Below are 27,502 nucleotides of genomic sequence, written 5' to 3' on the forward strand. Positions count from 1 at the left end.
TTGGCAGTCTGAGGCCTCAAAGTGATATGAATCATTGAAAGTAAAACTACCATACAAAAGACAGGTACTACTAGGACTACATAGCAATGGTCATAGTCAATAAAGATTACTAGTAGCAGTAGTAGTAGTAGCCCTAGTATTGTCCGAATACGGCAAGCATGTCGTGGTGTGTTGGGCAGGAGCCATCCACATCCACGCCTTCCCTCCTGAGAACCACAAACTCACCTCGCCTTTCCGACTCAAACCTCACTTCCTTCATACTTCCCTTCTGAATGCTTGATACCCAACCTGTTTTCGATGCTTTTCACCGTTCTGGTTCGCTTGACCACTTTTCTGGTGTTGGCCGGTCTCCTCGGCCTCACCCAGTCTCCCGACGAGTCGCGCTCCCGTAGCTCTTTCCGAGCATGGCCTCCCTGGGACTTGACCTTCGACTACGTCGTGGTTGGTGGTGGAACTGCAGGAATCACCATTGCATCACGCCTAGCGCAGAAGGGATTCACTGTTGCCGTACTTGAGGCAGGTGACTATTACGAGTCCACTCATCCAACTTCTCGTGTGCCTGGGGCTGCCGCCATTGGCATCGGCGCCGACCTCAAGACCGCAACCAATATCGATTGGAAATTTGTTGCACAAGCCGTACCAGGAGCAGGCAGTCGTGACATTCATTACGCCCGAGGAAAATGTGTGGGAGGCTCGTAAGTCTGTAGACTCTTGCCATGATCACCGGATTCGCTAATGGGTTCTCTCAAGCTCCGCTATCAATTACATGATTTACCACCGGCAAGTGCTCTCTATTCTCGGCAATTGCTAAATGGATTGGATCTGACAATGATAACAGTCCCCCTCGTGGCGCGATGGATAAGTGGGCAGAGGCTGTCAATGACCCTAGCTATCGGTTTGACAACGTCCTTCCATTTTACCAGAAGACCGCGAGGTTCACGGAGCCGGACCCTCAGTCAGGCAATGCAAACACTCCTTACAACAAGTCTGCCTTCTGGGAGAGTGGTTCGCCGTTGCATGTTTCATTCCCCCGATATGCAATGCCATTCTCGAGATGGGTCAGCAAGGGTCTGACTGCAATGGGGATTCCGGAGGCAGAGGACTTCAACAGCGGCACACTGATGGGCCATCAATTCACCATGATGACAATCCGCCCGTATGATCAAACCAGAAGCAGCTCTGAGGCTGCCTTCCTATTGTACGATAACCATGTGGAGAAGATGACCATTTATCAGAACACCTTAGCCAAGAGAATCTTGTTTGACAAGAACAGGCGGGCCATCGGAGTCAGGGCAAGTCAGTGGTGGGACTTCACAGTCAAAGCAAGAAAAGAAGTAATCATCTCAGCTGGTGCTTTTCAGTCCCCGCAACTTTTGATGGTGTCAGGAATCGGTCCCGCAAGTACCCTTCGCGAACACGACATTCCAGTGATTGCAAATATACCAGGTGTTGGTCAGAACATGTGGGATCATGTCTTCTTCGGTCCATCCTACCAGGTCAAAGTCAATACCTTCAGCATGCTGGCACAAAGCACATTCTGGTTTGCGGAGCAGCTAGCCAGCTATGGCATCTTTCACAATGGTATGTTGACAAACCCTTCGACGGATTATCTAGCATTCGAAAAGATCCCCTCTCCATGGCGAGCGTCTCTATCCGCCGAGGCTGAACGCGATCTCTCCTGGTTTCCCGATGACTGGCCCGAGGTCGAGGTAAGTTCAACACTTTTCATGAATCAAGTCTCAGCTAATTTTCAATCAGTATCTTGCAGCATCTGCCTACGTGGGGAACTTTTCCGACCCCTACAACCAGCAACCTGAATGGCCCAATCAGTACGCCACAATAATCGGATCCCTCACTGCTCCAACATCCAGGGGCAATGTGACAATTCGCTCCGCCAGCATGACTGACCTCCCAATCATCAATCCAAATTGGTTGGACACAGAGGCAGATCAGAAAATTGCACTTTCAGCATACAGGCGTGTCCGAGATACCTTCCAACACCCTGCGATGAAAGAAGTGGTCGTGGGACAAGAGTATTTCCCCGGCATGAAGCATCAATCCGATGCAGAGCTACTCGGTATAATCAGGAAAACAGCTATGACAATCTTCCACGCCTCTTGCACATGCAAAATGGGCACCCCAGATGATCCTTCCGCCGTTGTCGACAACCTGGCCCGAGTCATCGGATTTCCGAACCTGCGAGTTGTGGACGCCAGTGCGTTCCCTATTTTGCCGCCGGGTCATCCCCAGTCAACTGTTTGTATGTATCCACCACTGTTTCCCAACCTCCACTCTGACTACAATTCTGACCTTTCCAGACATGTTAGCAGAGAAGATCGCAGACGATATCATTAACCACTCGCCATAAGGATGGATCGAAATTTCTTTACATTATTTCAATCACAGATCAGCGCGAACCAAAAGCTTAAGCAGAAGTTACAAAAATATACACCTAGAGGATCGGGATTCGAACTCGGACGGAGGGAAAAGTTCGCTGTGTTATAAATTATCATCTATGACTTCTAACGTCATCTTCACATTCGTCACAATCATTAAAGATTTAAAATCACCATCTCTCCTCTAAATATATCTGATTCAACGTGTCAAACATATTATAATCGCTCGGCAAACAATCCGGCTCGAAAGCAAATCCCAAATTCTGAGCAAAGAGTTCATCAGAACTCACCAAGTTCGAAAAGTCAGGACCATTGACGCCGACGTCGACACCGACACCGACACTGCCATCGAAACCAGTAACAGGAGGTCGTTCATTCTGATTTTGATGCTCATGCTCATACTGGTGCTGATGCGAATAAGCGGAATTAACGTCTGTAGCAGAGTGAAGAGGCAGATTCTCAAGATGAACAGCAACCGGATTCTGAAGATGCATAGCATTCTTATTATCAAAGAACGAATCAAAAGTATCCAGCGAAGCCACATTCGTATCCCAGGGTGTATAAGCATCAGAGGCCTGAGTCGCCTCATACGCCGCAATATCACACCCCTTCGGCGGAGGCGGAGAAGGAACATGATCCGATCCAAAGCGCTGAGCATAAACCTTTTCCAGATTGCGACCGATTCGCTTGGCGATGTTCCAGGACGTTGACAATTCGCGCAGAACCTGCATGCATAGGCCCACGGCGACGTGGGGGGGATAAATTGCGGTTTGATGCGGTGGATTCGTCGGTGCAGGCGTTTGGGCTGGAATTTGAGCTGGGTGTCGTCTTTGTGGTGCTGGTCGGGGGTGATTTGTTTTCGATGGTGCAGCAATTTTCGATTATGATTAGTGCGGCGGATAGAGTGCAGTATGTGGCTGTTATGGGGCTCAATTTGAAGCTGCCGAATGTGTGGCGGTATTTTTGGATTATGAGGCACATGGAACGGATTGAGGAACTGCAGCTTGCGAGGGCTTTTGTTGTTCGGGAGTGGTCGGGGGTTTGCTTTTCGTCTTGGCTTTCGGGTTGGGTTGTGCTGGTTGGGTTCTCTGCTTTGGCTTTCGTGTTGGAGGGGGAGGAAGGCTTGTTCATGAAGGGGCCGCAGAGGAGGATGAAGATTGTGTGGTAGACCATGAGCATTGTGTAGGCGTGTGGGAACTTGGATGGACCGGATGATCGGTCGATTTTTATTTCCGAGGGGAGATCGTAGTACCATGTTTTTAGTTCGAGGACGCAGGAATCGAAGAAGGCGGACCGCTGATGGGCATGGAGGAGAGGCCTAGGGGACCAGCTGGGGTAGGTTAGATAAAATCCTGATTCATGCCGACTTTCGCTGATCACACTTACAGTGAGTGGAGGATCTTCTCGAGAATCCGGCAAAGGTCAATCATAGCTTGGTGCAGTTTAGCGACGTCCCTTTGCGAATAAGCCCGCAGTTGGCCGTTTCCCTTGGCTGAAGGTAAGATTGTGGTGGTTGCACACTGTAGGTACGGCTTGTTCACAACACCTTGTGAATCCTATATGATTATTAGATATATGGCTCGGAATGGAAGAAGGATATTGACAGAGGGGGATAACATACCAGCAGAGTGCAAACTCTACCAGCATAACTCGCAGATAGCTTATCATGGCAATACAAAGCCCAATAGATCTGCCTTCTCAACTCGATCTCGATGGGCGGGAGAGAGACAGTCCCAGCCAGAACGGCCGGGTCCATATTTAAACCCATGTCCAAGGCAAGACGGTTTGCCATGCCTTGATGAAGCCAGCCTGCTGCATCTGAACCCGTTGCCTGTAGAGGATCGAATTAGCAATTGGTACCCTGAGATTCGCAATTTTTCGTTTCCAACGTACGATATAAAACATGCCCATGATAGCCAAGGATTGAATGGTAGTGATCTTGGGCCATCTCAAATCATGCTGTATTAATTTCTCCGCTTTGCACATGAACATTGTACCCGCCGTGTTGGGATCGTTAGGATCAGACCGAACTTCCACTCGATCGCAATACCGAGAACCCACCGCAAGAATACAGCTCAGTAATAAAGGGCTAAAATACCGCCCGCCACTGGCCATGCTATCTCGAAAGATTGTTTCGTTTAGCATCTGAAACCATGGCTGTTCCCATTCAAAGTATAAGTCGATTAAATGCGCTCGAAGCTCATCTGATAACCAAGATTCGTCCGGTGGAGGAACTTCGCCAGCTCCTTGATATCGACAAGCCAAGGCGGGAGTCTCTGGGAATTCTGGCGTATTGGTAGAGCACCCTGTACACGATGGATCTGTTGAGTATGCCTCTTCGATCGGAGAGTCTATATCGCAACATCAGCTCAGCATTGACGAATCGATCCAAAAGGACATTGGGTATATTTACCATTTGCCGAAGAACGGAAAAGGAGTCTCCCACTGGTAGGACCAAAATATCTAACCTCACCATCCTGATCAAAGTTCAATGATTCGTCCAGGGTCAATGCTCCGTCAAAAGTACCACACAGGTCCTCGACGTTGCAATTCGAGCCAGCAGATGCCCACTCTGAGTCAATTGGTTGATGTTGGTTCGAAAGTTCATCTTCGGCCATCAATTGTGCGACTGAGGCTTCTGGATCAATACCGTGCGAGTGCAATACACGCTCTAGCAACTCAATCCGATTTCGCAGCATCACCACATACGCCTTAGGCGCGGGCTGTCTCCCATCCTCGGCGGTCGAGTACTGGCAGCGGATTCCGCGATCCAGACACCGTGAGCAGGAGGGTCTATTACCATCGCACTATCGAGAAGATGAGTAATTTGATGAATGTTGGAGGCCGTATACATTCGGGTGGTGATGGTATGCATACCTTGGCTCTTCGCCGGCGGCATTCCTCACAGGCACGGGAGGTATACTTCCTGGCGGGCCGTTTACGTCGAGCACTGGGATCTTCTGCAGGTGTTGCGGAAGACATTCACGCACGGAGGTAGACTGCGGCGGATTTGACGATGGAATTGCTACCAGTTTGGCTGTAGTACTTCTTAAAAGGGATAGATTCAGCTGGTTGAAGGGTGGTTTTGGATATTACAAAGCAGGCAAAGCTGGAGCCTGTCGACACCTGCCGATTCAGGCGGCTATCGGGGCCGCCAATAGCCTACCTTATTGGGGAACATTTCATCGCTGTATATTACACGCTGTATATTACAACGTAGCTAACCAGCTTTTATGACCAACAGAAATTCTACTATATTTATGCATTAGCTAGATATGCATCGATAAATATTATTACCAGGTTCTTTTAGTATTCGTGGCAGGGCTTGGGCATAATGAACTTGAAGACACATTCCAGTTCTAATCACGTGACCCGTTGATGAGGCATCTATTTCTAAAACTACCTAGCACCTACCTGCTAGTAGTAGATACTATGTAGTATTCCAAGAGTTCTTCAAGTTCCAGTGATCTAAAAATACTTGCCAGTGTGTCCAAGTCCGTGTTCCAAGTTCACTGGGATCATGATGCGATCCTCCAACCGTAGTCGGAGACACAGTAACTATATATCAAGTTTCAGGTAGTTAAAGTCTCCGTCCACGGGTGTTCAAGTCACGGCCAAACGGGCTTGCATTCAAGTTTCGAATCATGGATCTTAAATTTACATCACACTGTTAGGTTTTAGATCGACTAATTTGAGATAGTACCTCCACTCATGCAAGGCCAACTCACATATTAACCAGAGTTTAAGTTCCGTCGAGGTTCGATTAGCCTTCAATCTTGTGACCGCCTGACCACGGGACGTACTATTTGACCACCCCCCCTTAAGTTGGGAACAAGACTGTGGGAGGGGCACCTGGACATGATTCACAGCAATACGTAATGAGTTGGAAGATCTACGAATTGACTCGGTTCCCCTCCAGGCCTTCGCGGCCCGCTAATGCAGCTCCCTGCCGGCCGCAAAGGATTACAGCGGCACCCACGAATCCCAACGTTCCCTACTGTTCAGAGGCGGATCCTTGCAGGATGACCGGTGCTAGCCGGGTCCCATTGAACCCAAGGAGGGTGGGGTGGAAGGAGAAGCATAAAGTTCACTCGGGGAGTATCTCAAAACCCCAATTGGGATACTTTTTGGGAGGTATGGATGGCGTCAGTCATGGGGAAGTGGACTGACTCCCCTGCTTTTGGCAACACATCCATACTCACGCCCATGTCCATATCCATAGCCATGTCCATAGCGAGCCACAACCGTGGACGAACGATATAATCCCTGTCATTAAAGGGCGAAAGATCAAAGGCACGATAGTGATATGATGGGCATCAGGTGACTACCCCGCAAACCGGGGGTGAAGAAAACGGTGGAGAAAGATCGCCCACGGTCCACGGCGAATTCCAAAACTTGGGAAAACTAAGGGAGCTTGGGAATTCTGGGAAACTTGCTAGAACCTTGGGGCCTTTTCCCTTCCTTCCACCCCTCTACTCTCTCCCGAACATTCCGGGCGGAGATCGTTTCCTTATTGCTCTAGTTTCCTTCCCTGATATGAATCATGACGACCCAGTAAGGGACCGTGGCACGAAGTAGGCCTGCGTGGCACAAGTGAAAGGTGGAACAATGTAGTCTACTCTCAACTGAACAGGGTGAACATAAGAGAGAGGGGTGAGCAAGTGAGCGAGGGAGGGTGTGGTGTATGGTATGTGTTGTGGTCATGCTGTAATCGTTAATCCACTTTCTAAGGTTAGCAACGTTCTGGTAAATAATCTGCAGGGCCATGGGTCCATGGGTCCATGGGTCTGCTCTCGTGCTCTCGAAGACCCCGAGACAAGCGAAGTCTCGTGAAGCAGATGGTGGCGTCCAACTGGGGTGTGATACTATCCTAGTACGGCGGAATGACATCCTAATGGACTGCATGGCATGAAGGGATCGGACCCGCTTGGAATCTGTGGGTGGATTGACATAGCAGGGGGCGGGGGGGGGAAGCTCGTTCTTTTACTTGAGGTCACTGCTTGTGCTCCACAGAGTTTCGGTTTTTGTGGTTTTGTGGTTTTGCTTCTGAGCTAATATCCGCCAGCTGCATGTTTGGAGGCACAGGTCCCGCAAAGGCATAATACTGCACTTGTACTGTACTGCACTGCAAGCTGCAAGCTGCAAAGCTGCCTTCGGGGGGGTAAACGAGGCGCAGCCACAAGTTTATCAGACTTTTTGAGTCGGACTCTGACTCTGATTCTGACTCTGGCTGTGATCACAAAAGTACCTTTTGGATCCAGACTCGAGTCCATTTCTGCAGCTCAGATAGCTCGGCTGGAGAGATTGATAGATTGAATCCAATGTCATGAGCAAGGAGCTGAGCTGGGCTGAATCATAGGGTGTGGTTCGATACTCCTAGGACTGGGCCTTGTCCTCGGAGTGGAATGCAGTAAATGTAGAATGTAGGATCGATAAGACACAAGTCAACGACATGAATCATGATCGATTAGTGTATGGAGTACCATATGGAAAAAGAAATGAGAAATGATCATCCACTGACTTCTCTCTGCTTGTTTTGCTGAGGGAAAAGAAGAGAGACGCACGACGACCCGCCGCCAATCACCGCCCTCACTTCCTTCCCCCCCCTCTCTCCTCTCATCCTTTTTTCTCTCCCCTCCCTTCTTTTTTTTTTGTTTGGTTGCTTTGTTATCGATATCCTACTTTCCAACCCCGAAAATCTCCCCTGATTTCATTCTACACCCTCCCTGGGTCGGCCTCTAGGGTTGACGTCGATGATCCTACGCGTCGGCCTTGTCGCGACTATCTCTCCCCCTCCCCGCATAGACAACGGCTTCCGTTATCCTCCGTCCTCGCACTTTCCACCTTTGAGCTTTCTCTAGAGTCATTTCTTCGTCATTTGAGTGCATTCGCAGTGGGATCCATTGATTTCATACTGTGTGGATGCGCCATGGCCCATTAATGTTGCGGATGAATCGATAGCCTCGTCTCTCCCAAGAGCAATCCGCTCTGCCTTCCAGCAGACGGTTCTGCTTGGCTCAATAGCCTGCTCGACTTTCTTTGATTTCATTCCTATCGCATATACAACCGACCTCACCTTCGATCGCCCGGCCGTGAACCCCCTCGTCCGACCGATTCATCATGGCGGACAATGGCTCAACAACCCCCCAATTCCTCGCGCCGCCGGCTGTTACGGCCTTGAGACAGGAGGCTCGGAATATCAACCCGAAAATGACCCGGAGTATGAGTGACGATATGCGGGAGGAACGTGAGGATTTGAAGGAAGCAGCTGAGCAGACGTTGAACATAATTGTGGATCTCAACCTGGACGGTCGCATCAAATGGGTCAGCCCATCATGGAAACAAGTGATAGGCACGGCCCCGGAATCCGTCGAGGGCCGCCTGATATCGGACCTCCTGCTGGGAAATAAAGATGTTTTTTGTGATGCGATGGAGGCAATGAAAGAGGACGACTCTCGGAGTCGTTTTATTCGCTTCTCTGTTCAGATGGGACCAGACTCGGTTTTGAAATACGCACCCGAGCCACGCCCAGCCGAAATCGAGGATGAAGGAGAGGACAAACAAACAAATGAGCCAACGGAGTCTTCGCAGGGCGAAGTCGACCGCAATGTGCTCACCATGGAAGGTCAGGGTATTATGGTATATGAGCGGACAGATGATGAGGCCGGACACGTACGTTGCATGCGATCCTTGAAAACCCACCGTATCGCATCGAAATATGCAGTGCTGACCTGATTGCTACAGACGATGTGGATGCTCCGACCGTTCACCCAACCTCGAGAAGTGACAATCGATCTCCCGCCGCAGTTGGTAGAGTCACTCGGCGTTGGAGCGGAGGTCTTGGCTAACTATCTCACCATGCTGGCAGAAGCAGCAGCGAACGAACCCGATCCAGCGAAACACCCTGCCCCCACCCCGGTACTTTGTCGAATTTGTGAACGTCAGATCACCCCGTGGTGGTTCGAAAAACATTCAGACTTGTGCCTTCAGGAGCATCGGGCGGAAATGGATGTCCAGATCGCACAAGAGAACTTGAACGAGCACCGACATTCGATCGTGAAAGTACTAGATGCGCTCGAGTCTCGACAAGGAAGACCGGTGATAGGACTTGATGGGAATATCGTGCCGTCGCCCCAACCGGAGTATAAAGGATTACCGATCGGTCCATCACCAGTCAGCTCGTCGCCATCCTCGGCTCCCGTATCACATACAGGCTCTGCACCGGGGACACCTCCTCGCTCTCGAGACCACTCGGCTTCGGGCATCGTTCAAGGCCCCGGTCGCCCTCGTTCGTTTACTGTTCGACGACCTCTTGCGCGCATCGTCGAACTTATACTCGATCTTTGCGATACTGCGTTAGAAATCAGCATGTCGGTTATCAAGGAATCATCTCGGCCAGAAACTGGAGAGGAGTTCCGGACGCTCTCGCCGCAGTCCGAGTCCAGAATCACCCAGGTCGCTCAGTGGCATTCTCCGAGTTCCAACACACTAGAGCAGGAACAGGGCCTGGCAGCCCTCTCAAGTGATACCGAAGCCGTCGCCAAGACCAAAGTAGATGCTGTTATTCGCCATCGCAAGATCGTTGAATACGCGGAAAGAATTCGCGTTGAATATACAGTACTGGTGGAAGAGTGTATTGCCGCTGCCCTCAGCAAGGCTGAGCGTATCGCTGCTGGTCAGCTCAGTGATTCCTCCTGTTCCTCCGACGAAGAAGCGGCTCAGGATGGCGCTTTTGGCAGTGACTACTCATCCGCTCGAGAGGGCCCATTTTCACAGGAACCAAGCTTTGAGGCTCTGCCGTCGCTAGTGCGTCAAGAACCGCCTCAAGCCCTACTGCAAGCACAACTACAAGCACAACCACAGATGCAACCACAGCAGCCACCAGCGCCAGCTGTGCCCACTCCACGAAAATCAACCACATCCGCATTGACAATGTCCATGCGAAACTCGCCAGATCGTCCCTTTCTACCGCAAGGCGAGACACGATCGTCCTCTACTGCAGTGTCTACAGGATCAAACAGTCCTATGGAATGCCCAACCCCCCGATCGCATAAGAGTGCTGCTGGCCTTTTAGGAACCTCTCAGCCCTCTCGCCGCGGTTTGCCATTGTCTGACATTGATGCGGGTGATAGTAGTGATGGCAGCATGCCCTCGACATCCGCTTTCGCGGGAGCTATGCGGACGGACTCGCCCTCTTCGGAACGAAGCTTCGATCGTAAACGCAGGAGCTTAGTTCTTCCAGGCTTGTCGAGCTCTCCTCGTCGTCAACCTTCTCCTGCTCGGGTGTCTGGCCCACACTCTCCACTACGAATGCCCAAACCTCGACACTCGCACGGCGCGGAAAGCTTGCCTTCCCCGATCGTATCTCCCTCAACCTACGCGAGCGAGTTGGCTCATCACATCCGCCATCATCGTCGCCAGTCCTCTGCTACCTCCTCAGACGTCGCCAAGCCTCCACCATCCCCCGTCTACCCTCAGTCAGTCAGCAGCCACGTCCAGCACCTCCTTCCATCAAGGACTTTGAGATCATCAAACCTATAAGTAAAGGTGCTTTCGGAAGTGTGTATTTATCTAAGAAAAAGTCGACCGGTGAATATTATGCGATCAAGGTTTTGAAAAAGGCAGACATGATCGCGAAGAATCAAGTCACTAATGTCAAGGCCGAGCGTGCTATCATGATGTGGCAGGGCGAGAGTGACTTCGTGGCTAAGCTGTATTGGACCTTTTCAAGCAAAGAATATCTCTATCTGGTAATGGAGTATCTGAATGGCGGTGACTGTGCCTCCCTTGTCAAAATCCTTGGCGGTCTCCCCGAAGATTGGGCGAAGAAGTACATCGCGGAAGTGGTCCTTGGTGTTGAGCACCTTCATAACCGCGGAATTGTCCACCGTGACCTTAAACCAGACAACCTTCTGATTGATCAGACAGGGCATTTGAAACTAACAGACTTTGGTCTTTCCCGGATGGGATTAGTTGGCCGACAGAAGCGAGTTCTGAAAGACCCGAACGAGTCTGCCCCGGACTTGCTCAAGCAGGGCCCATTCCCCCGTGCCATATCTATTGCATCATCTCGATCAGCATCGTTTGACTTCCAGGCAGGCTCTCCTGGATCTACCCCGTTGATCACACCTGAGCCTGGAACCAGCGTGGGCCAGCCTTCTTATTTCAGTCTTAACCAAAGTGGTTTGAACCAAAGCAATCTGAACCAAGCTGGACTCAGTCGACAAAGCTCTCGCCGTGCATCGGGTTATCGCAGTGACAGTGCTGGGAGCGACAGTTTTAACGGAATGTTCAGAGGCTTTTCTCTCAACGAGCCTCTCAACGAACCCTCGGCACATTCACCAAGTATTCTGTCCAGTAATTTGGCAGAAGATGACGCGCCGAGCGAGGTGGACGATTCTCCCCAGCTCTATCCGCTACAACCCACATTCAGCAATCCCCTGCTCCACAATACACCCCCACAGCAGAGCATGCTGCCTCCTGTGATGGCTCTTTTCGACCCTGAAGATCATGACCGACGATTCGTCGGAACGCCCGATTACCTGGCTCCCGAAACCATCAATGGCGTTGGACAGGATGAGATTAGCGATTGGTGGTCTCTGGGCTGCATCATGTTCGAGTTCATCTTTGGATACCCGCCCTTCAATGCTGACACCCCGGACGAGGTGTTCGAGAATATCCTGCACCGGAGGATCAACTGGCCAGAAGATCCCGAGGAGTACACCTCTGCAGAGTCTCTAGATTTGATGAACAAGCTCATGACTCTAAACCCGCGCGAACGGATTGGAGCCAATGCTGAGGAAAAGTTTCCCAACGGCGGTGCAGAGATTCGTGCTCATCCTTGGTTCAACGATATTCACTGGGGCACATTGTTGGAAGACAAAGCAGAATTTGTTCCTAACTTGGAAAATCCCGAGGACACCGAATACTTCGATGCCCGCGGCGCGACCCTCCAGGCTTTCGCAGAGGAAATGGAAGACCAACCTTCTCCACAAATGCCAGCCACAGCCGAGACGGATCGACCTCACGATGCGTTGTTCAAGGCCCGCTCACAGGTGAATTCCATGAAGCGCCCCTTGATGCCTCTCCATATCCCCCCGCATGTGCGAGACGCCCGTGACTCGCGCAGCCGGAGACTCAGTGAGCCCTCGCTAGCCGACGATTTTGGCAGCTTCAACTTCAAGAATCTGCCCATGCTCGAAAAGGCCAACAAAGATGTGATACAGAAGATGCGACAAGAAGCGATGCAGGCCCAGCACCGTCAATCCAATTCGTCCTCGGCTGCACAGACGCCTTTGACCAATTCTCAGCCTTCGCTGGATGGAAGTCCCTTGCCCATGTCGCTTCACCGTACAATGTCTCAAAACAAGAATAATAACCGGCCTTCTTCGCCATCGAGTTTGAGCCAGGCCAACTCTTCTCCCAGCCGGCCCTCGCAGCCATCCTCGCCACTGCTGGTCCAGTTCAGCACCGGTCATAACCACGAGCGTCGCAAAACATCGGGCTCTTCCTCGACCGCATCACACCAGTCAAGCGGTACCTTCCAACCATCATCGGCAGAGCAGAGCCGCATGCCGAACTTGAGACTAGGCTCGGTCGCCTCTTCTCCCGTGAAAGCTAGTCGCATGCCAGCTCATTCTCCTGACAAGCACCCCTCCTCTTCGAGTCAGCGACATGGAAGTGCCCCCGCAAGCCGAGCCAGATCGCAAACCATTGGATCCCAAGATGGCGGTGAACTGTCTTCCTCCCTCAGCAGAGAATCCTTTGTGCCTTCCCATCACAAGCGACGCAGTCAATTATTTGACATCTCCCCTTCATCTTCGGACAATGAAGATCCTCGCACCAAAGCTTTGCTGAAAGTCCAGCGCCGGAGGCAGAGCTCACGACGAATGTCGCAATTCAATTTGACCGAGGGTCCATTTTTCCGTCCTCTGGATATTCTGATCTGCGAGGATCACCCTGTTTCACGGTTGGTGATGGAGCGTCTCTTTGAAAAGCTGCGCTGCCGAACCATCACGGTTGCCAATGGAGCCGAGGCCGTGCGCTATGCTCTGAGTGAAGTTCAGTTCGATATTATCATGACCGAGTACAAGTTGCCTCAAGTCAATGGTGCAGACTTTGCACGCATGGTCCGTGAAACGCGCAGCGCAAACAGACATACCCCTATTATCGCTGTGACCGGTTACTTAAAGGATCTACCTGAGACACATAACTTTGATGCGCTCATCCAGAAACCGCCTACACTTTCCAAGCTTACCGAGGCTCTGATTAAGTGGTGCATGTGGAAGCCACCACCCAAGGATTACAACCCATCGCAAACGTCCCTCCCCGTGCCAATGCCGAGTACTCGACCCAGCACGCATCCGACCGATGACAGCCCTAGCTCGGCATCATCTGGCTTCGCGCCCAATCCTCCCAGTTCCTACCGGGGATCGAGTCGGGATGACTCGGTGACCAGCAGTGTATTTGGTGATATGGAGTCGATCAAACCAGACGACATCCCTGTCATCATCAGCCGTAATCATGACGACTGGGAGCAGGGAAGCGGCGGCGGCTTAGGGATCTCCGAAGATGCCCACCCTGGCAGCCCGGACCCCAAGGCGATACCTGTTCCCCAACTACTGCATACTGCCAGTGCACCGGCCGCTATGGACGGAACCGGTACACTCACGCCACGGAAACAGCGCTCTAGTGAAGCCATTCGTGCGAAGCGGGAGTCTTTGGAGCGCAAGAAGTACGAAGGTGCAGAGTCCGGCGACGACGAGGACGAAGAGCTTGGCAACGCCCAATCTCGCCGCAGTCCACCAAGTCGTAACCGTCGGCCGGGCTCTAAGCTGGGCATTGAGATGATGCGCACCAACAGTCGAGGCAGTGTGGTCAGCGGCAGTGAAGAGCTCCTTAAGAAGGAACGCGAAGCCCTACGCCGACAAAGTGGAGAGTTTGCAAGCGGTAGTGACGACGGCTCTCTCGGCTCCCCTGCCAGCACGAGTCTGGAGGAACGCTTCGAGGGGATGAGTATACCCGAGGAGTCGGAAGTTGATGAACAAGTCGGTCCTCGTAATTCACTCCCGAATGCGTCGGTCTCGTCCCTTGGGTCAAACCAGAGCCGTCCATCTCTCGGACATCGCGATACCTCTATCTATTCCGGGCCGACCTCCCACCCTTCTGTGTCGAAGGCTAGTTCAGAGAGTTTGCCCCAGGGCCAAACTACGCCTCCCTGGGGAGAAGCTGGCCGAGGCCGAGGCCCCATCACGCCGGAGGTGAAGACAACGAGCAGTCTACTCTCTGCCGAGTTCAGCTCAGGCTCAGGCTCTGGAGTTGACGACACTGATTATACTGAGACGCCGGATGCCGAAGCTACACCCCGTCCTCTACACCCATCTCCAAACCCGGATTCCGACCAGACACCACGACCAAGTCAGAGCTATCGTACCGATCTGTCCACCTCTCAGAGATAGAGTGGCCACTCTAGGCCTCGGGTTCTGCCATGCTACAATGGCCCTTGCGATCTTATTTTCACCAACATCATACTCGTGACCCCTTTCCATTTCTTTTCTTCTCACATATTTGCATCTCTGATTCAACTTCCCTTCGCTGTAAACATTTTCCTTTCTTCTCGATTCTCCTGCACTGTCCAGCGGACATGTCACTATACGCGCATCCCTCTCACGTCTCTTATGTCCTCCTGCTCTTCAGCTATCAGCTCTCAGCTTTTTTTGTTTTATGTATGGCCAAGGAGCCCGGCGTTTCGGAATGAAAGTGAAGTTCAATTTCCTCAGGTCTTTTATTTCTCTGCTTCTTTCTTTGCCATTTTGTGATCTGGGCATTGGGTGGAAGGAAATCCTTGAATTGGATTGGATTGGAATGGAATAGAATGGAGAACGGGGTATCTAGAGTACCCATGTACTGCATACTATTTCGCACATGAGAACTACTAGTGGTTTTCTCGGGCTTGGCTCGAGTTGAGTGGTGTCTATCCTAATCCAGTATCAAGTCACCTCCCATATGTCCCGTTACTAAACACTCCTGGTCTACGGTATTCCTCTGCTAGTAGTAACTTGAATGCCTCTCTCAGCCCGCCCATCACGGACCTCACTCTGACCTTCCCGTCTCGCCTCGGGGTAAAGGCGCTGTCAGACAAGGACGATCTTACTCGGTTGGGCCCGCAGCTCAGACCCGACGAATGAGGCCGGTCCAATTGCAGTGCCAATCATTTTGCCAATCACCCTGCCGCCAGCCAATCTTCGCACGGGACGGACTGGACCATCCAGTTCCGTCCCCATTGCAGAAGGAGATGCAGATGCACACGACTTGGTGGGTTCGCTTGTTCGGTTGCTCCTGCACTCCGCTTCTAGTGTGACTGGAGTGACATACACCACATACTAGTACTCTGTACTGCTCGGGGCCAACTATGCTCCGATCGGGGCGATCGATTGGATGTCGTGCGTGGTGGGGGGTGGAGGTGCAGATTTCTTTCACGCTTGTACAGAGGATGGACTGCTGTGCTTCGCTGTATGCGCATGTACATATTTGCTAGTGTGTAGTGTTTGCTGGTACAGAGCACAGAGCACATACATACTAGTCAGTGCCTACGTAACCCCCATTCAAATCTTCATACGCACACCGTTAAAGGGACAAAGTTTGGTCAGACTCTTTGTATCCCGAGGTGGATCAAAGGTGACCCACTTGTGATATCACGACTGGGAATCCCGAATTGCTCTATTTTGAGATTATCTCCTACGGTAAGATGTTTATTGATGTGATCTTGGAAAAGAACCCTGGAAAGTACAATCTCGAGTCTAGACCCTGGTGAACTCTGAATCTTTCCCCCTCTGCCACCGGCGTAATCAAGAGTGCCAGGCTCGAAATAGCACTGCTTGTGATACGCTGCCCCTTTGCCATCCGCGCCACCTGGTGGAGATCGCCAAGAGGTGGCTGCATGATGTTGGACATAATTTGCATTAAATTAGGGATTGCTCTAAACGGTAGTCCGAGGTTATTATGCAGTGTGAAGACATTCTCTTCTACAGAGTCAAGTATAGCGGGATGGTTCAAGTTAGGGCTTGGAACCTCACATCCACTACTACAGAGTCAAGTTGTACCATGTAGTTGGTAACTATAGCATTGACCATAAATCTCAATCAAATCCACTTAATTTATGCGGTCCAGACCATCTCATCTAGTGACCCACTATGGCCCACTGGTTTCACCGTCGTGGCTTGAGGGTCGGCACTCTTTCCTACTCTCTTGCTAGTTACTCCGTACTGTAGTCTAGTCTGGTCACTCTGCTATTCTCTCATCTTCACTTTTCACCTTTTCACCTTTTCACCTTTTCACCTTTTCACCTTTTCACCTCCCACACTTCACACCCTCGTTTACATCCTCCACCTCCACCTCCACATCTACACTCCTAATCCCTTATTTTATCCTTAATACCTTCCTCTCACCTCCCACTGATTCACATTCCATCCATCTACGGTTGAGCCGTAGCCACCCACTTCCCCCCACATTCTTTACTGGCCTGGCGCCACCATGTCAAGTCCCGTGGACCACAAACGAATTATTCATGTTCAAGAACAACATCAACATGGTGAACATTCATCCATTCAAGAATCTCCTACCTCCGACGAGGGTACCTACGTGAATGAATCCTCCGAACCGCGTAACCAAAACAACCTCAAAGTCGACACAGCGCTCTATCCCGATGGTGCTCCGCCCATGAGCACTCCCTCTGCTCGCCGGGAACAAGCCACTCGTCTCGAGGATGATTTAACCCTCCTCCAAGCTGAGCGTGTCGCATCGCGTTCTACCCAGGGCGAAAATGGCGAGCATGGTGACCATCATTCTATCAGCCGGACCCGATCGCGTCGCAGCGAGGCCGTCGATGAGTTTGACGAAGCCACCAACCCTCTTCATGAGAAAGCCGCGATCTACAAACCCCCCCGAGAGTCCCAATACTAAGCTCTCCGCATTTGTGAAGCGCATTCACCAGTCCAGTTTCCTCGTTCGCTATCTCACCTATATCGTCCCCATGGTTCTCCTCATTATGATCCCCCTCTTGATCGGCGCCCTCAAATTCCCAAATACAAGTGTTGGAGGAGTGAAATTGATGTGGTTCTCCATTTGGCTGGAGATTGTTTGGTTGACTCTCTGGGCTGGGCGCATTGTTGGAAAAGGATTGCCCCCCGTTGTCAGTGCCGTGGCCAGTGTCTTCACCAACAACGCGAAGAAATGGCGTGACATGGCCAAGCAGCTGGAAATTCACTTTGCATTGTTCCTGTGGTGGCTTGGAGTCGAGATTTCTTTCCTCCCCACCATGAAGAACCACCATGTGGATGGCGACAAGGGTACGCGCAGCTGGGAGAATACTCTCAACAAGATCATTATTGTGATTTTCGTCTGGACGATTCTCAACTTGATCGAGAAAGTCATTATCCAGCTGATCGCGATCAGCTTCCACCTGCGGACCTATGCCGACCGCATTGAGATCAACAAATTCCAGATCGGCAGCTTGGTGAAATTGTACCAATGGTCCCGCGCCCAGATTGAGGAGGATGACGATGCTTTCCAGGAAAAAGACCAGGACCAGACCGGGTCGGGCACCAAGACTCCCCTGCACTATGCTGGAAAGGCTGGTCGCGCCGCTCAAAAGGTTGCGGAAAAGGTCGGAAACAAGGTCGGTGATGTGGCTGGTGGCGTTGTTTCGGATTTCACCGGTCGCAGAGTCAAGAATAGCGGCGACCCTTATCAAGTCATTCTGACTTTACTCCGTTCCACCTCTGGTTGCCAGGTTCTGGCCCGTCGCCTTTACCGTACTTTTGTCCGTGATGGCTTTGACACTGTTTTCTCCGGCGATCTGAAGGAGGCCTTTGATAACAATGAAGAAGCCGAGGCTGCCTTCGTCATGTTCGATCGCGATATGAACGGGGATATCTCCATGGAAGAATTGGAAGCTGTGTGTGTTGACATTGGCCGTGAGCGCAAATCCATCACTGCTTCGCTGAAGGATCTGGACTCGGTTGTTTCCAAGCTGGACGATGTCTTCATGTTCTTTGTCTTCGTTATTGTTATCATTGTCTTCCTCTCGCTGATCTCCACCTCCGCCGCCGGAGTTCTCACCTCCGCCGGTTCCACCATCCTTGCTCTCTCTTGGTTGTTCTCTGCCACCGCACAGGAATTCCTGCAATCCATCATCTTCGTCTTTGTCAAGCACCCCTTTGATGTCGGTGACCGTGTCACCATCTACGGTAACGCCGGTGATGCTGGTTTGGGTGACGACTACTTCGTCAAGGAGATCACCCTTCTATACACCGAGTTCAAGAAGATGCAAGGTCACGTCGTCCAAGCGCCGAACAGCTATCTGAATGGACTGTTCATTCTCAACCAGCGCCGTTCTGGAGCCCTCGCTGAAGCTGTCCCCATCATCATCAAGTACGGCACAACCATCGACCAACTCGACGGTCTCCGTCAACGCCTGCTGGAGTTTGTCCGCAGCGAGAAGCGCGATTTCCAGAGCAACATCCTCACCGAGCTGCGCGCCGTCACCGAGAACTTCTCCGTCACACTAAATGTCGTCTTCTTCTACAAATCCAATTGGCAAAACGAAGGTCTCCGCCTACAGCGCCGCAACAAATTCATCTGCATGCTCATGATCGCCCTACAAGAGATCGGCATCGAGGGCCCTCGCATGAACCTCCAAGGCGCCAACGTCGACTATCCCGTCCACATCAACTACGGCCAACCAATGGTCGCCCCGCCCCTGAAGAGAGAAGATCCCACCGAAGCGGAAGAAGTCCCAATCGGCGAAGCAGGCCACTCCATCCCGGAAAACACCAGCATCAGCAGCGGCACCACAGCCCGCCACCCCTCCATCCTACGCAAGGGCATGAACACGGCCGCAGCCCGCGCCCGCGGCGCCTCCACATCCCGCAAACACGTCGACTTCTCCCTCGGCATGGCGAATCTCTCCTCAAACGACGTAATGGGCGACGTATTCGAAGACCGCTCCGTGCGCATCGACGACGTAGTCCGGACCTCAAACCGCGAAGCCGCCGAGCGGCGCATGCAAGATCTCGCCGAGGAGGAAGAAGAGCGCCGAACGAGCCGGAGCGCCAGTGCCAGCGCTGCCTCTTCAAACAAGGGCAGTCGGCGCCCGTCGAATCTGACGACTACGACCACGAACGAGGGTCGACCTTCGGTTCGACGCGCACAGTGTGCGGAGTGGGGCTTCGTCTGCGAGAAATCGCTTCTTCCGTCATCGCAGCAGTGTCAGTCGCGATGGGAACGATTTGGAGTCTGGGCGCGGTGTTTCGCCTGGGGCGCCGGTTCCTGGTTCTTCGGGTGCGCAGGAGGATGACCATCACCATTTGCATCTGCACCAGCATCAGCAAGCGCAGGTTCATGATCATGATGAGCGGCATATGCAATGATTTGCGCGTTGAAAAGTTAGAGCGGACTGTATTGACGGTCGGGAGTTGCTTTTCTTTGATTTGGCTGAAATGATGCGAGAATGGTGAGTTTCGTGGACATATTTGGTTGGATTCATATATTTTCATGCTTATGCGGGCTGTTTTCTGGCTTTCGCGTATATTTACATTTACATTGTTATTTACATTTATATCTGCATCTTTTTTCACATGTGCTGACTTGGCTGATTGAGGTTGCGATTAAGCCAGTCGGTCTGTTTGACTCTTTACTTCTATTTCTTTTACTGTCCTGTCATTATACATCATACCCACATACAGTCATTCCTTGGATAATACCAAAATTGTTCGAGTTCTACCTTCAAGTTTTTTTCTACCTAGCTATCTAGAGCTTATTGCTACCTAGGCAGAGGATTTCCTATGTAAAGTCTTGGCTTTCCCTTTCTATTTTAGTGCTCAGTAAGCACTGCTTTTGCTTATTGAGTAGATCTTAAGTAGTTAACTAAAGTAATTCCCGGCCGTCCCGATCACCTAGCCTCATTATTAAATCTCAAAATCGATTATCACAACCAAACCCCATTAATTCAACTAGATGTAGCGATTATTATATGAATCTATCCTGTGACCAGTTTCCCTACACCTACTACACCTTGGCAGAGCTCTCTCCGCTAGTTGGTCTGCCTAAGCAGGTAATTTGCCCGGTGTATAGGAATCTATACTAGGTACTTCTGCTAGCAAATCTAGTTATGTAACTAGCTATAGGCCTTCTTTAACAGTGAACCCCTCTTTACAGGGTATTCATCTAGTTGACTGATTATGTTTCTTTATTACTTTCTTATTTATTATACATAGAGCTATGTTTTCTTGTACTAGTAGTATAGTGTTATGTAATACAATATAGTAATCTTTAATAATCTGGTCTAGAATAGTCTTTAATAGGTTTAGAGGGCTATTTAACTACTGTCTTTGTATATCTTTAAGTATTAAGGTGTTACGGCCCCTGCGATATGAGGGGCCGCAACCTACAGATGGGCCACCGAGAGCCATTAGAGGGGCGAATATATCCACATCCAACAGTTTGAACAAACATCCAACATGAAATAACTCGGATCCTCGCGTATAGTCCCTGCCAAGAAGAGGGGGCCAATATCGCCAAGAATTGAGCTAAAGATCGGCACTATTTGCTAAGACCAGTCTGCTTAAGCGCAGGGTCACCCCTCTTGAGACACACTTTTGTTTGGCCCCCGAACAATTTGCCCGACCAGGTTTTCAAGATGTTGGAAGATAAACTTGACGAGGGTGCCGAGTACGGTGCTTTCCCATTTGATTACTACATCGCAGTAAGCGTATTCCTTACATAACAAACTATCTTAGCTCATGCGAAATAGGACTATTGGCCTAAGGGTTTAGAGGAAAGCCCTCAGAAATGGGAAGAATTAGTGTGAGAATATCTAGCGTTATCGCTTATAGATCGATATGTCTGACATCCCCCCCCCGCCGGGTATCTCGATTGTATACTAACATTTGATTAGGACTATCAATCTAGAGCAGACTTGAAGGTGACTGATTTGGCAAATGGTCTGCCGTCTGACTTGACAAATGATGAAATAAAAGTTTTGAGCATTCATCAGTCAAATTATGAGCGAAATATTTGTGCAAATTTGGATACTGGCGTACAGAAGATCTGGCTTCAGACCTGCTACGATGAAGACCTAAAGGAGAAATATAAAAATATGAGAGCTGATGGGGAGGATGAAATTGCCCTCTTTCGATGTCTCGACGACAGTAATCGCTACGCTTTTGATGACGGATCATTGGATCACTGGCGACAAGTTCTGGTCCGAGTACCGGGAATAACGGACTTCCGGGGCGTCGGGTACGATGGAGATGTCCTCACTTACCATTCTGGTAAAAACGACGAGGAGATGCGGGCCCAATGTGAAGAGATAGAAGACGAAGAATCTAGAGGCCTAGCCTTGACAGAGCTAGAGTTTCAAGTTGTGGTGTACCTGCTCGACCGCGAGGCTATCGAAACGGGTCTGATCAAGATACTTTGGCTGGACGAGCACGGAAACAGTGCTTGGGAGAACCGTGTGGAGCCCTCTAGTCTGAATTCGCTTTCTGGGGCCTTTATGGATGGCATTCATTTAGACGAAATTACGGATGGAAATTCCGGCCGAGGGTCCTTAATAAGTAGATAGCCAGTCCGAATGTCAGCGATGTTGGCGATGTAGGCAGTGAGTAAAGGGGATGGGGGGGGTTCGATGTAAGGTCGTGGTATTTTAGCCCAACGTCCGCGGAGTGGGGAATTTGAGGGTTCAATTTCATCATCATATTGAACGTGAATCTGCTCCGATCGATGATAAATGACTTAAAGGCTTTCTTCAACGACATCCTGAGTATCGTGTACGCAGGCGTAAAAGCCTTGATATTGAACGGCTTCGTGCGCATGATAAAAAAGCAATGGAGGAATGGTTTGAAAGCCTTCAACGTACGATTGAAAAATATGGGATTCAATCCGAGGATATCTACAATTTCGATGAAACAGGCTTTCAAATTGGGGTTGGCAAAGATCAGTGGATTATTACACGTGAGCCACGTCAAAAAATTGTATCTGGAAACCATACAAATCGTGAATATGACTGTTGTTGAGGCTATACCAACAGATGGTTTCACCGTCCCACCGTTGATTCTTTTGAGGGTCCAATTAATTTTGTAGGAATTTAAGGTGGGGCCGGTCAGTATCGTAAGTCATGGTGAGATCAGAAATGCTCCAGGGTAAGTAGTATCAAAGTTATGTCTAAATTGCAATGGAATTCTATGTACACAGAAAGTATATGGAATCGTATTTTCACACCGCGGGGACAAAGCAGTTGGCCAGGTTGAAAAATACGTCAAATGCAGCTGTTGCAGACTTGAGATGCCTCCTGGGCGACTCAAGCCCTGAAGTGCTGTGCATTCAAGGAACTTTGAATGATCACTCCTCATCAATGATATTCCAAACAACCTCGCGAATCTCAGTGCGAGCTTCGTCAAAGAAGTCCGGCTCATGAACATAGATCTGTCTCACGCGCTGCCCATCATTTTCAATGACAGCATCACGCAAGTGAAACGAGATCTTCCCCCCAATCCATCTCACGCAAAGGCGCAAGACTAAAGGCATAATCATCCATGGGCTTCCAAAAGTCCTCCTCAAACGTAAACTCCATACTATTCATCTCCTCATCGGTCAACGGAGAAGAATACTTCACCAAAGAAAACCCATTGGTAAAGAACCACTCTCGCGAATCACCGACTTGCCACCTCTTCAGCAAACAATCATCGCCACAAACAGCAGCAACCTTAGCAAGAGGCACCATATCAACATCAAAATTGGACTTCCAATGATGCAACGATAGCGGCAAAGGCCGCCCAGCCTCAAAGAACCCCGAAACATCATTATTGATATCCAACTGGAAAAGCCCCTTATCCCAGGTCAACTTAGTCTTCGTATGCCAATAAACACACTGCGCAATCTTCTGATCCCCAGGCCCCTTCCACAAATCACACTCCTCAAAGGACCCAATCATCTCCTCAATCAAAGGCATCGACATGAAAATCCCCGCCCCGCCAAAAGCCATCCACATATTCCCCTTCAACTGTTCGAAGCTCTCCGTCGGCGCACCAACATACCACTTCTTCCGCGAATCATACGCACTCCGCAATCGCCGCACAATATTCCCCATAGAAGGGAAAAACGTATCGTCATCAATAACAACAGCCCACTCCGTCCGCACACCGTCCCGATCCCGATTCTCCCACATAATCTTCGTAAGCGCAAAGTACCGATCCGTATACTCGGCCTGCGACGTCGAGAGCGAAAGCCGAATGCCCAGTGCCGCGGCGCGAGCCTCCATCTCGGCAATCTCTTCCGAGCGGTCGATGGGAAAGATCTGGGTGCCGTTTCCGTCGCCGAGATCTTCTTCCACGACGCGCTCTTCCAGTAGGCCGAACATGTGCAGGTTGTTGTTTGATGCCCAGTGCGCGAAGGCCGGGATGTCGGCGTGCAGTCTTTCGATTGTCGTCGCGAAGCCGACGTAGATGTGCGAGGCGTCGACTTTTTCCGGCGCGGGCGCTTCGATTATGATGGGTTTGCAGGAGGATGGGGGCAGTTTTTGGTATTGGACCATTGGGCCTGGGTTTGCGAGGTCGAGGTCTAGGGCTGGTTGGGTGTCTGGGTTTGGGACGTTTAAGTTTTCAGAGAAGGATTTGAAGGATTTGGTGCGGAGAACAGCGATGTCCCATCTGGAGTATTTGACCATGTTGTCGTCATAGGGTTTGTAGGGGCGGAGGAGGTCGAGGTCGATTGTGCAGTCATAGTTTTCGAGTTTGGAGAAGGGTTGTTGGGGGTCTTTTTGAGGACCGGGTTTGATGGGTGAGTCTTCATTTTTTTGAGGCGCCTGCGCCTGGGATTGAGGTTGGGATTGAGGTAGGGATTGGTGGTGAGGTTGAGGGTTGGAGGGTGGTGGTAGTGATGGTTGCTCTGGTGATGATTCCTCGGATTGTGACTCGGATGAGGCGGGATATGCAGATGGTTCTGGGGATTGTGGTTGTGATATTGACCCCGGAGTGATTTCGATATTAGCATTCTGGTGGAAATGTTCTGAGGAATGGTTCAATCTCAATAATGAGACGAAGACCAAGGCCGAAAAGACCGTCAACAGAATGGTGGTTCTGCTCCGCTGACATGAGAGGATCTGCATGGCGAAGAGCCCCCAGGGCGAACGACAGCCGATTCAATGAAGAATGAGGAATCAGGAATGAGGAATGAGGGGGGGGCCGGTTATCCCGACATGGACATGGATATGATATGAATATGGACAGGAAAGGATATAGAGGAATTGAGAGAGAAGGGAAAGGGACAGAAAAGAACTCCTGGCTTGGAATTGGAACTAATCCAGCCTTTCTCTCTAGTTTCTCCGTTCTCACGTCGTCATGCGGCGATCTTGCATCTTTTTTTATTACCGAAGTCCAAGGCTATCGTCAGAGAATGGAGCCAGTGGGGCCACCAGCACCAATTACGACCACGTTGAACTTTTGGCGTTTAAGCCACTGCCGCCAGATAGGAGAGAACTGCGATGCCCAGGAGGATAAGCCGATGCAATATCCTCGATGGGACAGGCAACAGTGTCATATATAATGATATGGGGTCGTAGACAATATAGAACCCTGATCCTTTCCGGCGTTGCTCACATTTATAGCCCTGGAGATGACGAGTCAAGGCGGAATCCGTCAGACTGCACGCTTTAGGAAACCCCACGAGGGGCGGAGGCCGCGTCGCCCGCTTCAAAGGCTGCAAAGGCTCCAAAGACTTGTCCAGTTGGCTTCTGGCGATGAAACGAAGCGAATGCAGCTGTTCAGGCACGCCGGAAAGGCCACGCGGTGTACCGTTCAAAATGTCATATCCATGATATCTGATTGAATCACCCGATAGGTCAACCGGCCACTGCTGCAGGCAATGTAACATGATGAACAGACGATCACAGCTCTTTCGGACGGCCTTGTAAACCTGCTACAAGAGATCGGCACCTCCACCGGAGAACCGTAGGGACGGAGTACGGAGTACGGAGCACTAGTAACGTGTTTCACCACCGAACCGCCACCACCACCGAGCCGCCACCCCACCTACATTACAACGATATATATTGAATATTACACAACCACCATATAATATATTGCAAAAACTAAGCACTATTCACAACCGGGCACCTATTCCGCTTGTGCCCTGGCTCTCTGCAATTAGTACAGCGCTGTACAGGCCTCCTAATCGTCGTCTCTGTAGCTGCCGGAGCACGCCGTGGCACCGGGGGTATTGCCATTTGGTGCTCATGCTCAATTTGTAGACGTAATTGCATCTCTTCGGCAGTCATTCCACCTTCGTATACCAATTGCTTATTAGGTAAGGCCTTTTTTCGCTGCTTTCGTCCATTCTCTGCCATTACACGCTCATATGTAGTCGTCAGCATTACAAGCTGATTAGCAAGTAATTGTGCACCTTTGGTAGTCTGCTCCAATTGCTGATATATATCGCTATTGGGTGAAATATCTCGATATTCTAGTAATCGCTTGATTGATGCTGCCTGGCGTCGGAAATTGATAGCTTTTGATGGTGTATGAGGTATAAATTCATGACTACTAGCACTACCACGTGATGGTGGTAGTGTAGGTGACGGGGGATGAACCTCAAGTTTTGAAAGTACTACCTCAGGCGCATATGGAATGATACCTGATGCCATAAAACTGCTAGCAATTGTAGAGGTTGTGTATGTTGCTGCACGTGTTGTAGGGTACAGATGAAGGAAATCGAGCTTTTTAATATCTGTAGAGCCTATGCGGGCAAGATCTTGCACAGCCTGACCATAGAAGTGCTTCAATACACCAAAACAACCTACATCAAGAGGTTGTAATAGATGCGATGAATGAGATGGCATGCAGATTGGCACAATATTGTTTTCCATGCATAGAGTATCAAATTGAGGGGTAAGATGACTCCCATGGCCATCCATGACTAGGAGAGACCAGGCACCATGTTGACGCTTCTTAACGTATGGGATGAAAGAATTTTCGAGCCATGAAATACCAATTTGATCAGTAGTCCATCCATTATTACTGACCTCGAAGCGCCAGTTGTCTGGGACAATACTGCACCAAGCAGATATAAAAACCTTAGCTTTAAAAATGATCGTTGGAGGTAGAACACCATCCAAATGGATACACTCAATTGCAGTAACCCACTCCCGGTTACCAGGCTGCACGACTTTTCTTTTTCCCTGCCACTCCCGACTAGTGATCACTTTTGAAGTACTAGTGATCCCCATTGCGAAGCCAGTTTCATCAAAGTTATAGATGTCGTTGTCAAGGATGCCATATTCAGCAATGATGTTGCGATACTGATCGAACCACTCGCGAATAAGCTCCGGATCTTCACATAATGCACGCTGAGCGGCGTAACGACGTGAAAACCGGGTTTTTAGCTTCTCACGGCGTGCAACAAACCGAGATATCCAGTTTTTGCCGAGTGGTAAGGGAGGGGTATTGACAGAGCGCTGAGCAAGTAGAATATTGGCCATCTCTTTTGCCATAGCTAAGGTAGGGGCCTTGCCACGCATATCTAGATCCAATATCCATCGCTCAAGCGAATCCTCTTCGATTTTATCCAATTTTGAGCAATTTGCGCGAGTGGTGTTACGATAACCGATCCCCTTGACGCGGTCGCGTAATGTTGTACGAGGTACCTCATAAACACGCGCAGCTTCAGTAATAGAAGCTATTTTCTTGTTTCTTAGCGCCTGTATAGCAAGTTCGATCCTGCCTTCTTGCTCAATGAGTTTGCGCGTTCGTCCGGTACGAATTGGTGGCATAGTGGTGGTTTAAAGATGGGGGTGCTACACGCGACGCGATTTTTTTGAGGTGGTGGCGGCTCGGTGGTGGTGGCGGTTCGGTGGTGAAACACGTTAGATGTCAGGGTCTTTCCACTGATGAACTTTGATGAACTTTTGACTCTTTCTAGAAATGATGTTCGAAATGTCAAGATTCTGCTATGTACATGTCTGAAACTCTGAAACAAACGTCTTTTCTTTTTCCCGCCAACGAGAGGATACAGTGTGAATATCTACACCCTGGAGCACTACCTCCGTAACTATC

The 27,502-nt window shown here is 50.3% G+C and overlaps 8 protein-coding genes across 8 annotated transcripts; 5 read left to right on the forward strand and 3 right to left on the reverse strand.

The window, feature by feature from the left end:
* Window positions 1-297: 297 nt before the first annotated feature.
* N7533_001435 (GMC family oxidoreductase) lies at window positions 298-2,368 on the forward strand (the record flags this gene model as incomplete). The annotated part of the gene is made up of 4 exons (XM_057098085.1): window positions 298-695; window positions 839-1,709; window positions 1,759-2,260; window positions 2,319-2,368. The coding sequence occupies 4 exons, from the start codon at window positions 298-300 to the stop codon at window positions 2,366-2,368; spliced, it is 1,821 nt and encodes a 606-aa protein (XP_056963221.1).
* A 198-nt stretch (window positions 2,369-2,566) lies between these two features.
* On the reverse strand, window positions 2,567-5,378 carry N7533_001436 (uncharacterized protein; the record flags this gene model as incomplete). The annotated part of the gene is made up of 7 exons (XM_057098086.1): window positions 2,567-3,121; window positions 3,174-3,726; window positions 3,783-3,952; window positions 4,018-4,227; window positions 4,290-4,747; window positions 4,810-5,203; window positions 5,274-5,378. 7 exons carry the CDS (start codon window positions 5,376-5,378, stop codon window positions 2,567-2,569), a joined length of 2,445 nt encoding a protein of 814 aa, XP_056963222.1.
* A 3,138-nt stretch (window positions 5,379-8,516) lies between these two features.
* On the forward strand, window positions 8,517-10,937 carry N7533_001437 (Serine threonine protein kinase; the record flags this gene model as incomplete). Its single annotated transcript, XM_057098087.1, has 2 exons — window positions 8,517-9,068; window positions 9,141-10,937. The coding sequence occupies 2 exons, from the start codon at window positions 8,517-8,519 to the stop codon at window positions 10,935-10,937; spliced, it is 2,349 nt and encodes a 782-aa protein (XP_056963223.1).
* An 86-nt stretch (window positions 10,938-11,023) lies between these two features.
* N7533_001438 (uncharacterized protein) lies at window positions 11,024-14,854 on the forward strand (the record flags this gene model as incomplete). The annotated part of the gene is made up of 1 exon (XM_057098088.1): window positions 11,024-14,854. The coding sequence occupies one exon, from the start codon at window positions 11,024-11,026 to the stop codon at window positions 14,852-14,854; it is 3,831 nt and encodes a 1,276-aa protein (XP_056963224.1).
* Window positions 14,855-16,928: 2,074 nt separating this feature from the next.
* On the forward strand, window positions 16,929-19,752 carry N7533_001439 (Mechanosensitive ion channel family; the record flags this gene model as incomplete). The annotated part of the gene is made up of 2 exons (XM_057098089.1): window positions 16,929-17,344; window positions 17,394-19,752. 2 exons carry the CDS (start codon window positions 16,929-16,931, stop codon window positions 19,750-19,752), a joined length of 2,775 nt encoding a protein of 924 aa, XP_056963225.1.
* Window positions 19,753-21,093: 1,341 nt separating this feature from the next.
* N7533_001440 (uncharacterized protein) lies at window positions 21,094-22,020 on the forward strand (the record flags this gene model as incomplete). Its single annotated transcript, XM_057098090.1, has 2 exons — window positions 21,094-21,159; window positions 21,352-22,020. The coding sequence occupies 2 exons, from the start codon at window positions 21,094-21,096 to the stop codon at window positions 22,018-22,020; spliced, it is 735 nt and encodes a 244-aa protein (XP_056963226.1).
* An 897-nt stretch (window positions 22,021-22,917) lies between these two features.
* N7533_001441 (uncharacterized protein) lies at window positions 22,918-24,561 on the reverse strand (the record flags this gene model as incomplete). The annotated part of the gene is made up of 1 exon (XM_057098091.1): window positions 22,918-24,561. One exon carries the CDS (start codon window positions 24,559-24,561, stop codon window positions 22,918-22,920), a length of 1,644 nt encoding a protein of 547 aa, XP_056963227.1.
* Window positions 24,562-24,902: 341 nt separating this feature from the next.
* Window positions 24,903-25,325, reverse strand: N7533_001442 (uncharacterized protein; the record flags this gene model as incomplete). Its single annotated transcript, XM_057098092.1, has 1 exon — window positions 24,903-25,325. One exon carries the CDS (start codon window positions 25,323-25,325, stop codon window positions 24,903-24,905), a length of 423 nt encoding a protein of 140 aa, XP_056963228.1.
* Between the last annotated feature and the right edge of the window lie 2,177 nt (window positions 25,326-27,502).

This window comes from Penicillium manginii, assembly GCF_028828005.1.
Source record: "Penicillium manginii strain IBT 31320 chromosome Unknown utg000002l:1.0-5564898.0:1.0-5567710.0, whole genome shotgun sequence".
Classification (NCBI taxonomy): domain Eukaryota; kingdom Fungi; phylum Ascomycota; class Eurotiomycetes; order Eurotiales; family Aspergillaceae; genus Penicillium; species Penicillium manginii.